Here is a 15962-nt window from a genome sequence, read left to right as displayed (position 1 = left end):
TAAGTGTGGCCCTAGCTGATTTGGCTCAGTATATAGAGCATCAGCCTTCGAACTGAAAGGTCCCAGGTTTGATTCCAGTCAAGGGCACATGCCGGGGTTGTAAGCTCAATCCCCATTGGGGGCTTGCAGAAAGCAGCTGATCAATGATTCTTTCTCATCATTGATGTTTCTATCTCTCTCCCTCTTCCTTCCTCTCTGAAATCAACTAAAATATATTTTAAAAAAGAGAAGTGTGGGTTTTATTTGATAAGAGACTTAAGCTTAGAGAATAGAAATACATGTATTTAATATCCTATATAATAAAAGGGTAATATGCAAATTGACCCTAACAGCAGAACAACTGGGAATGACTGGTCATTATGACACAAACTGACCACCAGGGGCCAGACGCTCAATGCAGGAGCTGCCCCCTGGTGGTCAGTGTGCTCCCACAGGGGGAGCTCGGCTCAGCCACAAGCCAGGCTGATGGCTGCCAGTACAGCAGTGGTGGTGGGAGCCTCTGCCGACTCCTCATCAGCGTTAAGGATGTCCGACTGCAGCTTAGGCCTGCTCCCTGCTGGCAAGTGGACATCTCCCGAGGGCTCCCGGGCTGCCAGAGGGATGTCTGACTGCCAGTTTAGGCCCAATTCCCCAGGGAGTGGGCCTAAGCCAGCAGGTGGTCATCCCCTGAGGGGTCCCAGACTGCGAGAGGGCACAGGCCGGGCTGAGGGACCCCTCAGAGTGCACAAATTTTTGTGCACTGGGCCTCTAGTACATTATACAATTGAAGTTAGCTTAATTGGTGACTGACTCTGAGAAACTATCATACAAATGGTTAGTAAGAATGATTTCCAGGTTTCTGGACTGGCTGATCGGATGGGTGGTAGTGCTATCAGCAGTGAAAAGAAGCCAAAGAAAGAAGTTGGGTGCAAAGAAGATAAATTAATTTTTAGAGATTCAATTGAGTTTTCATTTGAAAACATTCAAGTGAAAATGCCAATGAAATGGTTAGAAATACATATTTAGAAACCAAGAAAGAAATATAAATTCTATGTATTTATTTGGAAATTAACTTTAAATAAGGGTGTCCCAAAATTCACACAAGAAGTAATGAAGTAATTTTGATAGAAAACACAGGATTATAATTAAAAATTGTACATTTTTAGTGATTCCTAAAGTATACAGTATAGGGTTATGTATGGAATAGCATATCGGGTAAATGAATTATCATGTCGCGATAGCGAGCACCATTAGACTGTTACTGACTGAGCAGCCTCGTTTTCGAAGAATGGTCCGATGATGCCTCCAGCCCAAAATCCGCACCAAACAGTGACACGTTGTGGATGCATTTGTTTCTCAACAATCACTTGTGGATTTTCTGAACCCCAAATGTGACAATTTTGTCGATTAACCAAGCCATCAAGATGAAAATGAGCCTCATCGCTGAAGATGATTTTGTTCGAAAAATCAGCATCCACTTGTTCCATAGTCCATTCAACGAACTCTGTTCGCTGTGCGTGGCCAGTAGGCTTCATTCAGCTCTTGAGTAAATTGAACTTTGGAAGCATGAAGATGCAAATCTTTCGTGAGAATACACTGTAAAGAGCTTCTCGAAATGTCCAATTCTTTTTTTTTTTTTTCAGTTGTATAACTTTATTCGACCATCAGCATTAGTTCTCGTCCACGTTCACAGTCTGCAGACTTTTGAAAGTGGTGACAGGCACGTAGGTGACCAATGTGTGCAGCTTGTTTGGTGAGTCTTCATCCTCATTACGTTTTCTGGACAAACGTACCCGGATACGATATGGGACATTCCTTATTCCTTTGGCCCAGACAGCTTTGTTGAGCCTGGTGTCAATGCACACGTCTGGAGTCCCCATCTCCTTCATGGCAAATTTCCGGATCTCCTTGAGTGCCCGAGGGGCACGCTTCTTGAAACCCACGCCGTGGATGCGCTTGTGGATGTTGATGGTGTACTCCCTGGTCACCACCTCGTTGATGGCGGAGCGGCCCTTCTTCTTCTCACCACCCTTCTTGGCGGGAGCCATCGCGCCCGGCAGGTTGGAAAGAAAGAGCACGGGGTATTGTGGGAGAGGGAACGCAGGGTCGTAAGTACTGAAATGTCCAATTCTTGACCATGGTGCCGATTGATGTCCCCGGACTCTCAACAACACTCTCACGAACTGCTTCGATGTTTTGTGTTGAACGACTTGTTGAAGGACGGCCAGAGTGTTTAAGATCACTAATTGATCCAGTCTCCCTCAATTTTTTAATTAATCTCTTCACAGTTGATGAAGTTAAATCACTATTCCGACCATATTTTGCACGAAAATTGCAAACTGTAGCTGCCAAACCTTCATTATTTTTAAAATATTGCTCAACAATGAAAACGCATTGTTCTTTCGTGTAGTGCTCCATTTTTAATAACCCTGAACTGTCAGCTGTCACGCTATCTTTTTTTTCGTTGGCAACACTTTACGGCACAAATGGTGTAAAATTCAAATCTTGTGTGAATTTTGGGACACCATCTGTATGGTAATTAATATCATCACACAGGATTCATATATAGAGTTAGAAGAGAAAAAGAAAAATCCTAGAAATAATAAGTACCTAGAGGAGAGTCAGAGGAAAATCTGAAGAAAAAAAAAGTGGTGAGGAAAATAAAAATAACATGGTTTTGGATAAGGCAAGGGAAGACAGCATTTATTGACAGAGGGAATTATTAACAGTGTTAAATGACGTGAGGAAGCAAAGCAAATCAAAGGGCAGAACAGTTGTCCATGGGATTTGATGAAAAGAAGCTTCCTGGGAAAACTGGCAAGGGCAATTTTAATGGTTTGGTGGTGTTGGAATATATCCCAGTTGGATCTAATGAAAGGGAGGCAGGCAGTGGTAATGATGGTAATTTTCAAGAAGTTGGAATATGTTGAAAGTCAATGACAGTATAACAGCCAGGAGTAGGTCTAGTTTCTGTGGGGTCTTGCAGTCAGTAGTAGTTCAGGTAAATGTATTTTTTTAAAGAATAAAAATTACAAGTACCTGCGCATGTGAAAAGCGCTGAACTTAATAGCTTAATGGTAATTCAGTCTGTGAGAATGTTAGATGAGATTCTAGGACAGTGGTTCTCAACCTTGGCTGCACATTAGAATCACCTGGGAATCTTGTTAAAATCCTGATTTCCTGGCCTCATCATTAGTAACAAAGAAACAGAATTTCCGGAGGATGAGGTGCAGAAATCAGGATTTTAACAAGATTTCCAGGTGATTCTAATGTGCAGCCAAGGTTGAGAACCACTGGCCTACACCTAAAGGAGGGACTTATTATAAGATTTGGCTCACTTTCAAGGTCCAAGCTAGTACATCTCAGGGAGAAGAACTGAACCAGTGGTTCTGTGACAGGCACCTCTTACAGACACCAGAGAGGTGTTATCGGATAGCCCCTGAAACAGAAGGAGAGGGCTGTCCCCACCTCTATTCTCCCCATGCTCATAGGAATGAATTCAAACAAGTGACAGTGTTGTGATAAAGCCAATTTATTAGTTTATTAATAAAGTAAAGCATGCAAATTTATTAAAGGGGCAAGCAAGCAAATCTATTGTCCAGCATAACGCGCAGATGGGTTCTCTTGACTAATTTAAGGAGCAAGTGTGTGTGTTGTGGGGGGGGGAAGGGGGTGTCTGCCTTATATACTTTTCTATCTATAGATTTTAAAATTCATCTGCTGAATATCCTAGTACAAGGCCCCCCTTTTACTTTGTTGTGGCTTTCCCAGAATTTGTGAGAAGCACCTGGCAATTTTATCTTGTCAAGCCTTGAGACTGCTGATTTTTCTGTTTAGGGAGCAAAAAATAAAACTGCCCTTTTTGTCTTTCCCCTTCTCCCCTCCTGCATGCTCTCCTTAGGGAGCCTTTTCACCATTTGCTCTCAAGGTCCTTGGTTTGGGGAAGATAATGGCTTGTTATTTACAAGCCAGCTGCAAGCTGTCTAAACCACTTGGCCTTGTTTAATTCTCTTGTCTCAGTTTCCCTATTCCTCCTGCCCTGGAATTTTTCTACGTTCCCCCTACCCTGTAACAGTGCCTTTAATCAAAGGTTCACCCCACTGGTTGAACTCCCATATTATTCATAAATAGCACCCCTAGTATCTAAAGCCTCAGCCTCAGTAGGAACTTCTGGGGCAGGATGTGAGAAATGCCTCTGGCCAGGAATGGAAGCTGCACAGAGTTCAAACAGATGAGTAACACAGTGTGCACTTGGCATGGAGCAAATGGGCAAAGGCAGGGACACAGGTGCGATCTAGAGGATCTGATGAGGTGCATAAAAGGAATCTGGTACACAGAGGTCAAAATTATAGAAGAGAATAAGCATAATCAATAGAGCATTTAAGAGAAGTAATCCAGGACAGAAATGTAAAATACATTCCAGACTCTACTGCTCACACTCCAAATCAAAGAGCTAGGATGTGGTTTAAAAGTCACAAAATTCTAATTCATATACCTGAAGAATTACCTTTATCTAGCGTAGGGGCTAGGTAAACCTGCATTGGGGTCTATTTGCATACGACTATATTTGAGGCTTAGAAGAAGAAAAAAGTAGAAGTCCCATGCACAGGTATTTCCAGAGAGCCTGGGATGTAGGAGGTCCCCAATAAATGGCTCTGAAAATAATGAAGGCAAAACAGCAGAAAAAACACATCATTTACTTTTATATTTACTTACAATTTTGAAATGAAGAGAGACAATAAAACCTTTTCTTTTCCTTTCCCGCAGCACATCAAATTTATCCTATAGGCTCAACATGTTGTTCATTGATATAATTATTTAAAAACAGTGATATATAAATATGTCTATTCATCCACTACAACATCTGCCACATATTTGCAAAAATTTTACATTTCTTTCATTCTTTCAAATGTGTGTTTAATAAAAATGCCTTCATTTTGAGGGAGAACATTTCCCAAAACCTTAAAAATACTTTCAACTGAGGAAGGCAAAACTGTTTATGGCATTTTCAATTTGAAAATAAAATAAACTATTTGCTATTATTATAACAATTGGTATTGTATTGTCACTAATTTTCTGATTTCTTCAATTGCCCATTTATTCCCCATTTAATAAAGTTATGCTTTATACGCTGTCTTTCTTCCTTTCTTTAAGAATCAATAATGCCAGATGGACTTTATTTTGTAGGTCTTTTCAAACAAACAAATGTGATTTAGTTGATACACCACATTATTTTTCGCCTTTTTTTTTGGTTTATTTGTTTCTATTCCATGCACTTATTCTCCTAGGTTTATCAAACCTAAGTTTATTTACCTAGTTTTCTCTCCTTCTTTTCATTTCCCTTGAGTTTCTATATAATCAGTAGAACAACTATGCACACACACACACCCCAAACCTCAATGGTTTAGCACTAACAGAAGTGTATTTCTTGTATACATCACAGTTTTGTGTGTGTCAGTAGGACTATTCTTTATGCAGCAATTCAGGCATGTGGTTTTTTCTTCTAATGACATTGTCATATTCTAGGTCTTCCAAGCATTCTTCAAGGCTCCTTACATCTAGCCAGCAGATAAAGAAGGAAAGAAAGCCTGAGAAAAGCATATTCACTCTCAACTACCTTGTCCTGGGCATAATACATATCCCATTCCAATGGAAGGAACCAGTTATATGCCCCACCTAAATCAAATAAATGGGGTAACGTGATTTAGCAATGTGTCCAAGGAGCAGATATAACATGGGGACTGGTGGACAGCAGCATTCTTTGCCCGTCTGTTTGGGTGGTCACCAGATATTCCTTTGCTCTTTTTTCACACATGGAATGTACTTATCCTTCCCTTCGGGGGGCGGAGGGGGGGCGGGCGGTGTGGCGGTAAAGAAAACAAAGTCTCATCCAGTCACTGAATCCAGCTTAATATTTACACTCTTTGGAATATAGCCAGTCTTTTCCATCAGATTCATAGTGACTCCTCATGTGTTTATGATCTGTGAACTAAAAGATAAACTATCTACCAACTGATTACCAGGAACAGGATAACTGCAATACACACACACTTCCATTTGGTAGAGGGAGGATTGAGGGACACACACACACTTAGCAAGTTTGAAATCTTGCTGGGCAGGTGATATAGGGACCCTTGCCATGGACATGAGAGAAGTTTCTTAATTCAACTGTGATTCTGCTTTCTGGTAGGATATTCTTAAGTAAATGTTGGTCAGTATGTGAACTGTAATTCTACCATCTGGGAGAGTTTTCTTTATCCATTATTCTCAGTGGCAATATCTGAAGTGGGTTCTTTGAGGCTGATGTCTTAAGGACTATGCAGTTTTCATAGTTTCTCATGCAAGTGTGGGGGCCCATCACTGGAATTTAGGCGTGAACCATAAAGGCCTTTTCTTCCAAATTCATGGCTTCTTTGCCATCACAATTTTCTAAACTTCTTAATAAGCTATTTAAACATTCACTTTTAATCATTTCTGTGTGCTAGCGTTGTGAAAAACTCCCCCCCCCCTTTTTTTAGACTTTAAGTGGTAAGGACCATGTACAGAGATGCTATGTACACAGGGCTGCTATAAGGATCACATAAGTCATTTTCCTCACTTTATAGACAGTGTGCCTCTAAGTGAAGCCATCACTGATGAAAGCAAATTTCAGAGTTGGAGAAAGACAAACAGACCCTTGATAAAAATATTTTAGCCACTGGATCAAGACTTGCCTGAAGTCATTATAAACCATGAGATATTATACTTATATGGGATAAGTCCTTAATTGTTTGCTATTTCAAGTGAATTTCTAGCATTTTTAAAACAAAAACACAACTGGTCCTAACTAATGCAAGAAGAAAATTGTATTTCATCTTGATAGCTTCCATTTAAAATTTATATTATATAACTTTTATGATAAAAATGGAAGTAATTTTTAAGAGATACTTCTCACAAATAAAGATATAAAATTTCAAACTAATTGGAGATTATGAGCAAATGTACCAAGTAAAAAGCATAATGAATAATCAGATCATCATGTTCTTATCTGTTAAAAAACAAAAACTCTGAAATATTTTATTGGAATTGAATAATATTGTGTAGCACATTTAAATCAAATGTTAAATTGATGGTGATAATCTGCAAAACTGACTTTCAGTTTGTGAACAGAAAACAAAAGTTTCAGCTTGGAAATTATCAGATTGACTCAAAAGGAGGTTTGGGATAAAAATAAATGCTATTTATTCAATGGTCTTCAAGTTTAAAAACTGGGAACACAATTAGACAAAAACCCAGAAGTGTTCCAAAGGAAAAAGTAAAAGTTAAAAGTGCTTGTAGCACAAAGCACATTGGTGAGAATTATCAGTCCTGCATTCTTAGCCTAAGATTGGTGCAGGACAGTTACCAGTCAGATGTCAGGCAGCATGGATGATGGATGCCACGTGGTCTGTAGGAGGTCTGATCATGTCTGGTGGTATGGACACTGGATATTAGGTTGTTTACACATGAGTCCTTCAGGGGGGTAATCACAGGGCCAGATGTATATCCAAGCATTGATGCAGGATTGGAAAGTTCAAAAAAGTTTACGTTCCTGGGCTAGTTAGAACAGGCTAGGGTCTTTCCTCTAGCCTGGACCTTCATAAGGTTAACAATTTTAGCAGCTTAGTTAAAATGATTCCATTTTACATATTACCTAGCTTTTTCCATTAACCCTCAGGATTAATGGAAAATAAGAAAAATATCAGATAAGATTCAAAGATTTCTTACAAGAGAAACTTCACTTACCTATATTCTAAAATGTGTATTTGATTCCTTCTCTTTTTTTTCTTTATTGATTAAGGTATCACATATGTGTCCTTATCCCCCAGTTGTCCCCCATCTCCCAGCTCATGCCCTCACCCCCCTGGTGTCTGTGTCCATTGGTTATGCTTATATACATTCATACAAGCCCTTTGGTTGATCTCTCTCCCTTACCCCCATCCTCCCCTGCCTTCCCTCTGGGGTTTGATGGTCCAATTGATGCTTCTCTGTCTCTGGATCTGTTTTCATTCCTTCTTATTTTTAATTTTCAAATGTCAAAAATGATTCTCATTATGTAGCTATGATGTCTGGTTAAAGACAGTGTCAAACAAGCAAAAAGGAGTGTGAGAATCTTTAAAGTTAGCCTAACATTTGGGAATACCACCAGCTGTTCTCTTTTACAATGAAGGAAAAAATAGCTCAAAGGCAAAACTGTAAATAAAGTAATTACAATCTAATTTTACAGGTGGGAAAATATTCACAAGGAAATCCTTTAATGAGTTTGCCCTTTTCCAAGCTGCCTTTCAGTATAACTAAAATTAGGTAACACCTTAAGAGAAAATTTTGAACAATACTGTTATTTTGTCCTATTAACAGGTATACCAAACACATTTTGCAGTACATTTAATAATGCCCATAAACTCAATTTTATAAATTAATGAATAGAACAACCATTAACCAAAAAAAGGAAGGTTTTAAATTGTTTATCTTAATAGCTATGAATTTCCCCATTAATGTTTTGTTGAATATTTATGTACATTCAGACACAAATATATACATATATAACATACACATATGTGTATGGTGTATATGTATATGCATGTGGATAGATAGATAGTGACAGAGATAGATATAACACATGACCACAAAATGCAAGTGATGCTATTCAATAGGTAGGAATAATTTATTTGTTAGTTAAAACTCAAAACCATGATATGAATCTAGCTATTGTCAGAATTCCATAGTAAACCAATATTTCTGCCAGGTTCTCTATAAACTACAATATTTTTAATAAATGTGAATTAATGTGTAGGTGTTATTTAATGAATTTAGGAAGTTGTATTTCAGTCATTTGTTGTTTGGAGAGAAAAATATGAGCAAAATTAGCTAAAATGTATAGGTATTTGATCCCTTTAATAAGGATTAAAAATACTTGCTCTGCATTTAAAATCATGATGAGCATTTGACTTATTATCATGATCATTATTACAAATAAGTGAAATGAAAAAAAATACAAGAAGGTAAGAAAACAGATGCTACTTCATTCAGTACTAAATTCACTTCACCATTACTTTTCAAAAGCAATCTGTCAAATTTCTGACACCAAAATTGGAAGCAAGTAAATCGCATAGCACTAAACTGCAAAGTGGCATGCAAAATTTAGAACAGTAGGTTGTATATAATTAGGAAAGAGTTTGTGCTTCTAAATATAAAAGTTCTACATTCAGCAAGAAAAAATAATACCCTTGGAATATGGTAGCCTAGTTGCATTCTTTAAAGACTCTTAAGACAAACATAAGGGCAATAGATAAAATGTGAATACTCAGGAGAAACAGACTTTTCATAGGCAAACATGTAAGAACATTATTGGAACAAATCAGAGAATGTCATTATGTTTTGCATTTCTTTATCCTTAAATATTTTGCTTACCTTCCTTCCAATAGAATTTTATAAATATTTAAGGCAGTCAGGTCCAATATAAAAGACTTGCATTTCTAAAACCCTTGAATATTCCATCCAATCACTAAACAAATAATTCCGTATATTTAAAGTCAGGTAGTATTTACGTTCTTGGGAAATGGAAGTGAAGAAGGAAAAGCCCCTGCCCTTATAGGACTTAAATACCAGTGAAAGAAGCAGATGATAAACAAATAAAAACATGAATAAATATATTTTTAAATGTCAGTACTGTGATGAAAAAAAACGCAGAAAATGCAGATAAAAAGTGATGGGGGTGGTTATCAAAGGGTAATCTTTCAAATCCCCTCTGAAATGGTGTCATTTGAACAGAAGCCTGAGTTTTAAATGAATGCATGAACCATATAAAGATATGAGGGAAGAACATATCATGCAGATAGAATAGCAATTTCAAAGACCCTGAAGAAGAAATGAACTTGGTTATGTTGACAGGAAGTAGGAAGAAGGGAGATGAGTTGATACCTGTTAGAAGGCTATTACCAATCTCTGACAAGGAAGGATTAGAGTGGAAATGGTAATAATTAGTTACATTGAGACTATATTTTGAATTTTGAGACAATAGCAAAGGTAGATCAGTTGCATGTGGACTGAGAGGAAAGGAGACAAATCAAGGATGCTTCAGTATGTTAGCCTGAGCTACAAGGTAAATGGTAGGACTATTACTGATATTGGGAAAATTGTGTGGGGGTGTGGTATAATCGGATTATGTATTGGATATGTTAAATCTGTGATACCTACTAGATAGTCAAGTAGTGACTTTAAGAAAGGAGTTGTTATACGAACTGGAACTTGGAGGAGTAATGAGTGATAAACAGAGGTGCCAGAAGGTTGAACTATAAGTTTGGAAGTTGTCACCATGTAGTAGAGGCTATTTAAAGCCCTGGGTATACAGAATGTCATGTAGCTAGGGAGTACCCATAGCCATAGGAGAGGACTATTTGGGGAAGTGAAAAAGAAACCAGCCAAGGTTACTGAGATGGTGTGTCCAGTGAGGTGGGAGGGAATCTGGAAAATGAGATTGGCTCTAAATAGAGTAAAAAGAATAATGAATGAGAATAGCAATCATACACCCATTATAATGCTACTCTCTGACTTCATTGAAAGTTTGCAAGTGGTTATGCTGACACCTAGCAGAACAGGTTATGTTCCCCACAGAGAACTCAGATTCAGTTATAGTATAACTAGAGGCCTGGTGCATGAAATTAGTGCATGGGGGGAGGGGTGTCCCTCAGCCCAGCCTGCACCCTCTCTAATCTGGGACCCCTCGAGGGATGTCCGACTGCCCGGTGGGATCGGGCCTAAACAGGCAGTTGGACATCCCTCTCACAATCCAGGACTGCTGGCTCCCAACTGCTTGCCTGCCCACTGCCTGATTTCCCCCAACCACTTCAGCCTGCATGCCTGAACACCCCCTAATCACTCCCCTGCCAGCCTGTTCAATGCCTAACTGCTCCCCTGCCAGCCCAATTGCCCTTAACTGCCCTCCCCTTCTGGCCTTGTCACCCCTAACTGCCCTCACCTGCCAGCCTGGTTGCCCACAACTGTCCTCTCCTTCAGGCCATCTTGTGTTTACATGGGGGTGGCCATCTTGTGTGTTGGAGTAATGATCAATTTGCATATTACCTCTTTATTATATAGAATTTGAGAGTTGTTAACCAGAGTTATGAGTAGAATTATTTTCTTGCCCATTCTCCGGGTAATAACTTCACCTACAGTGGACATTCTTTGGTACATAATTAATTGGATTAAAACATTTTTGTAATCTGGGAAGGATCGCATAAACTAATACACAATTTAGTAAGGATTAGTAGAAGCAGCCCAATGTGATGTGGTGTTCTGAGTATCCTGGGGGAGAAGGTGTGCCTGGGAAGAAATGACAAGTAACAGAAAGATTAAGAACGAAAGCTCCTAAATGCTTGTAGTTTTTAGGAATCCCAACCAGGCCTCTTCTCTTCCTCTATAAGCCATTTTCCCTTTGCAGTCACATCTATTCCTGACACTTTAAATGTCACTTGTATGCTTATAATGAGTATTTGTGTTCAGTAGGAAACTGGACATGAGCAGCCGGGGTTGGGCCTGACCTGAGGTCCTGACAGGGGCCTGACCGACACTGCCTTCAGACCACCTCTCTGTGGGCAGCCCTAAAGCCAGCAGTTGTGAAGCAGACCGCATCAGGGAGGTTCCCTCCCAGCCAGTTCTTGTCACAAGCACAGAGGAAGTCCACATGACCTCAATTCAACCTTACTAGACCCTGGACTAATTATAGTAATCTTTGCATTGCAATTTTCACACACACACACACACACACACACACACACACAGAGGTTTTTCTGTGTGCATTATGGGTAAGGGCATGCACAGAAGAAATATAGTTATATAACCATTTTTTTGTGAATCATCCCTGGATGCAAATGAAAGTTTCCACCCAGAAGATCCCTTATTTAAACCAAATAACCCAGGGAGTTGTGGCCACTGTCTCTCTGGACTGATCTGCTCTTTGCTTGGAGTGTATTTTCAATAAACCTACTTTGCTTTACTTTCATTTTCATTGGTCTAAAATTCTTTATGAGATGAACCAATGTCCCAGCATGTGTCAGTTGGTAACAGTTTTATATTTCAAGCCCAAATCCCCACCCCAAACTTGAATAGTTCTATGTTTACTGACTGTCCAGAGAAATCCCACTTTTGAATTGTGAGAAACATAATTCAGTATTTCCCTGCCCATTTCCTGTTCCTCTCACTGTCTCCAGAAGGGCACCAGGTTCTATGCAGTTTCTAGAACTCCAAACGAGGAGTCATTCAAACTTTTGCTTTCCTATTTCTCTATACACATACTATCAGAACTTGTATTCACTATGCTTCCTATGTATAATTCTGTTCAGTTATCTCTCTGTCTTTTCTTCTCCATCTCTTACCTGAAAGCATAACCCTATTTGGTCTCACTGCTCTAAATATGACCCACTCTCTTCAGCATAAACTTTGGATTTTTCAAGTTAATTATGCCATCCTGTGTGATCTAACTTTATTTACTACTCCAACCTTATTTTGCACCGACACATACATATATAAACAAAAAAAGACTGTGCAGACATTTTTTGTGTTAGAGAGCATGAGAAGGCAAAAAGAAAGAAATTCACTAACACTACAGTGTAAAATTATATATATATGTGTGTGTGTATATACATATATATGATGTAATCCATAGCATCCTTGCTATATGCTTATTATTTATATAGATTAAAGTTTATTATATATATTTGTAGACATTTAAGTGTGTTTTATATACACACATACATATATATCAGACATATATGTACCGTTTATATGCACAGCCCATGATACACACACAGAGACTATTTATAAAATTCTTCACAGAAGTAGACCTCAAAGGGAATTAAAAATTTGGCTAGTTCTACATTTAATAAATTAAGAAGTTAATCATAGCCCTGACGGGGTGGCTCAGTTGGTTGGTGTGTTATCCTGTACAACAAAAGGTTGTGGATTCAATTCCAGATCAAGGCACAAACCTAGATTTCAGGTTTGATACCTGCTCCAAGTGCATATAGAAGGCAGCAGATTAATGTTTCTCTCTCACATCAATGTTTCTCTCTCTCTCTCTCTCTCTCTCTCTCTCTCTCTCTCTCTCTCTCTCTCTCTCATCAATAAACATATCCTTGGTAAGGATAAAAAAAATTAGAAGAAAAAAACAAGTTAATCATAAATGTATTGAGACTGAGATTCAGAACATTTTCTTTTTATCCCAAATAGTTCAGACATAACTTGTAATGGAATCAGTAGAGCAACTTTTTGAGTTTATTCAAATATTTTAGTGTCATGGTAAAAAACCATTTAGTTTAATACTTCTCATCCCACATCTTATTTTGAGAGCAAATTAAGAATATCACAGTGATCCTTTAAATGATTCTCTATAAACTCACTCATTTATAAACTCTCTCATTTCAATCACATTGAACTGGATACTAAAGAAGGTTGGAAATGTTTTTTCTAATAATGTCTTTTTAGTTTGTTCATATTACATACTTTAGTTAGAATGTTGCCTAGAAAAGTCAGGGAAGCTAGATTATCCCCAAATTCTATTTTAGCCTTTTCATAAGAGGTTTTCAGGAAAGAGTGGATTATAATACACAGGCTCTGGGTCCTCTATGGAAACCTGTCCTGCTGCACACAAAACAAGCCTAATTTATTGTATTATGCACCTCTTGTGATCCTGATCAAAAGGATTTGATACCAATGTAAATAATTATTAGCATACCATTAGATACCAAAAATCTATAAATTTAGAAAAACATGGAAAATATCACCTTGGTGCAGTCTTTAAAAGTTTTTTCAATAATTTTTAAGAATAAAAATTATGACAGACCTTAATTCTGCTTAATACTCTTAGATCACATGGAAATTTGGGCTACTTTTTGTAATGATCTTAAATGATTCTCTATATGTAAACTGAACACACTTATTTAAAGTGGGCTTTCTGAACCTCGTGGATATTAACATTTTGGGTTGAATAATCCTTGTCCTGTGCAAAGGATATTTAGCAGCACCTTGTCCTCTACCCACTAGGTGTCAGTAGCTTCTCCTCCACAAGTTGCGACAACTGAAATAGACATTATCAAATGTCTTTTTGAGGGTATACCATCTCCATTTGGAAACCACTAATTTAAATAAAATTGAGAATGTTTTTCATAATTAGCTCAGAGCAACTTTATGTTATTTGTAAAGACAGAATGTTTATATCGACTTCCAAGTTTTTAACCTAAGAGAAATGTCTGGATATTGAAGAGGAATATTTGGATTAAAACAATTAAAGACACAGTATGATACATGACAATAGTTACAAACCATAATATAAGTATCATTAAGAGCTAATTTAGTAACATTTTAACAATGTGATTAATTTTAATATGTGAAAATTGTGAAAAGCATTAGGTATATTTATGAAAAATACTGTACTATATTCATCTATATCTGCCTCTATCTTCACACTCTGTTAAGCACTGCCTCTATTACGGTTCCCTTAGCTCATCAATTTCCACATTTACAATCTCTATGTTATTATATCCTGAATACTATTTTCTATAACTTTATAATTTGAATAAAGTTACTTCCCATAAGTTTATCAGAAATACGAGTTTATGAAAAAATATACATAAGCATATATATACATAAGCATATATATATACATATAAAATACGTATATATATATGTATATATATATGTGTATTAGGTCAGTGATGGCGAACCTATGACACACGTGTCAGAGGTGACACACGAACTCATTTTTTTTGGTTGATTTTTCTTTGTTAAATAGCATTTAAATATATAAAATAAATATCAAAAATATAAGTCTTTGTTTTACTATGGTTGCAAATATCAAAATATTTCTATATGTGACACAGCACCAGAGTTAAGTTAGGGTTTTTCAAAATGCTGACACGCCGAGCTCAAAAGGTTCGCCATCACTGTATTAGGTGATGTATGTATATATATGTAATATGTGTAGATATTTTATATATAATATATGTGTATTACATATGTATATTTTACAATATACAAATTATATATTTTATGCATATACCATACATATATATGATCATCTCATTCTGTTGTTCCTGACTTAGTGAACTTGAGCTTAAATGTTCAATAGTTAGCAAATCATGAGTGACATTTACATATCTGAAAGTGTATAAGCTTGCAAAGATAAATATAAAACTTTAGGGTTAATACAAAGAAAAAATTTTCTACATGAAGGTGGTTAAACATCACATATTCTAAATCAATCACATCCAAACTTACCAGTGGCAATCATGTTAAGAGATAAGTATCTGGTTTACTTACCTCAATGTCATTTTATCTTTTTACACTGACTGAGTACAGTGCTGTTCTCAGGAGCTGAAGTTGCAAAGATTTAGAGGCACTCCCAGTTAAGTATGGACCAGACACTATTAAGAAAACAAACGCAGATAGATGTCAATTGGGCTACACATAAAAATATTTGGAATAACAGAAGAAGAAAACATAGAATAGCATTTTGAGGTGAATCTTGAAGAATACAAGAGTTTTCTAAGATTACAAAGAGCAAGATATAAAAATGTGAACTTGCATGGCTTAATGGGAACCCACAAGTAGATGCACATGACTGAAGTGGAAAGCATATAATGAACAAATGTTGAGAGAAAGGGTAGAAAAACAAACAGGACCAGACTGAAGAGAGCCTTTTATCCCATGCAAAGAAATAGAGTTGTTATCCTGGAGACCTGGAGAAACTGTATATAAAATATATATTGGCATGAGAAATATACTATCTATGGTTATAAGTAAATCTGTAGATATCAAATATTTCTTCATAAAATATTTCCTAATACTTAAAATATGATTTTTTCATCAAAAATCATGAGTTTTGGGGTGCTGATTAAGAATATAGATATACAACCTATAGATATGATTATCTGTTATAAGTAAAAAAAACTTAGTGGAGAAAAATACTC

At 37.2% G+C, this 15962-nt stretch overlaps 1 protein-coding gene across 1 annotated transcript; it reads right to left on the bottom strand.

Annotated features, from left to right (window-relative positions):
- Positions 1 to 1602: 1602 nt before the first annotated feature.
- Positions 1603 to 2071, bottom strand: LOC132228425 (large ribosomal subunit protein eL31-like). Its single transcript, XM_059684804.1, has one exon. The coding sequence runs from the start codon at positions 2025 to 2027 to the stop codon at positions 1650 to 1652; it is 378 nt and encodes a 125-aa protein (XP_059540787.1). The 5' UTR covers positions 2028 to 2071; the 3' UTR covers positions 1603 to 1649.
- Positions 2072 to 15962: the final 13891 nt, after the last annotated feature.

Source organism: Myotis daubentonii, chromosome 2, assembly GCF_963259705.1.
Source record: "Myotis daubentonii chromosome 2, mMyoDau2.1, whole genome shotgun sequence".
NCBI lineage: Eukaryota > Metazoa > Chordata > Mammalia > Chiroptera > Vespertilionidae > Myotis > Myotis daubentonii.
This window is presented reverse-complemented; position numbering and strand designations above follow the sequence as displayed.

Excerpts from the sequence above, each read along its gene's own strand:
- LOC132228425 (XM_059684804.1), bottom strand. The coding sequence starts at position 2,027 with ATGGCTCCCGCCAAGAAGGGTGGTGAGAAGAAGAAGGGCCGCTCCGCC.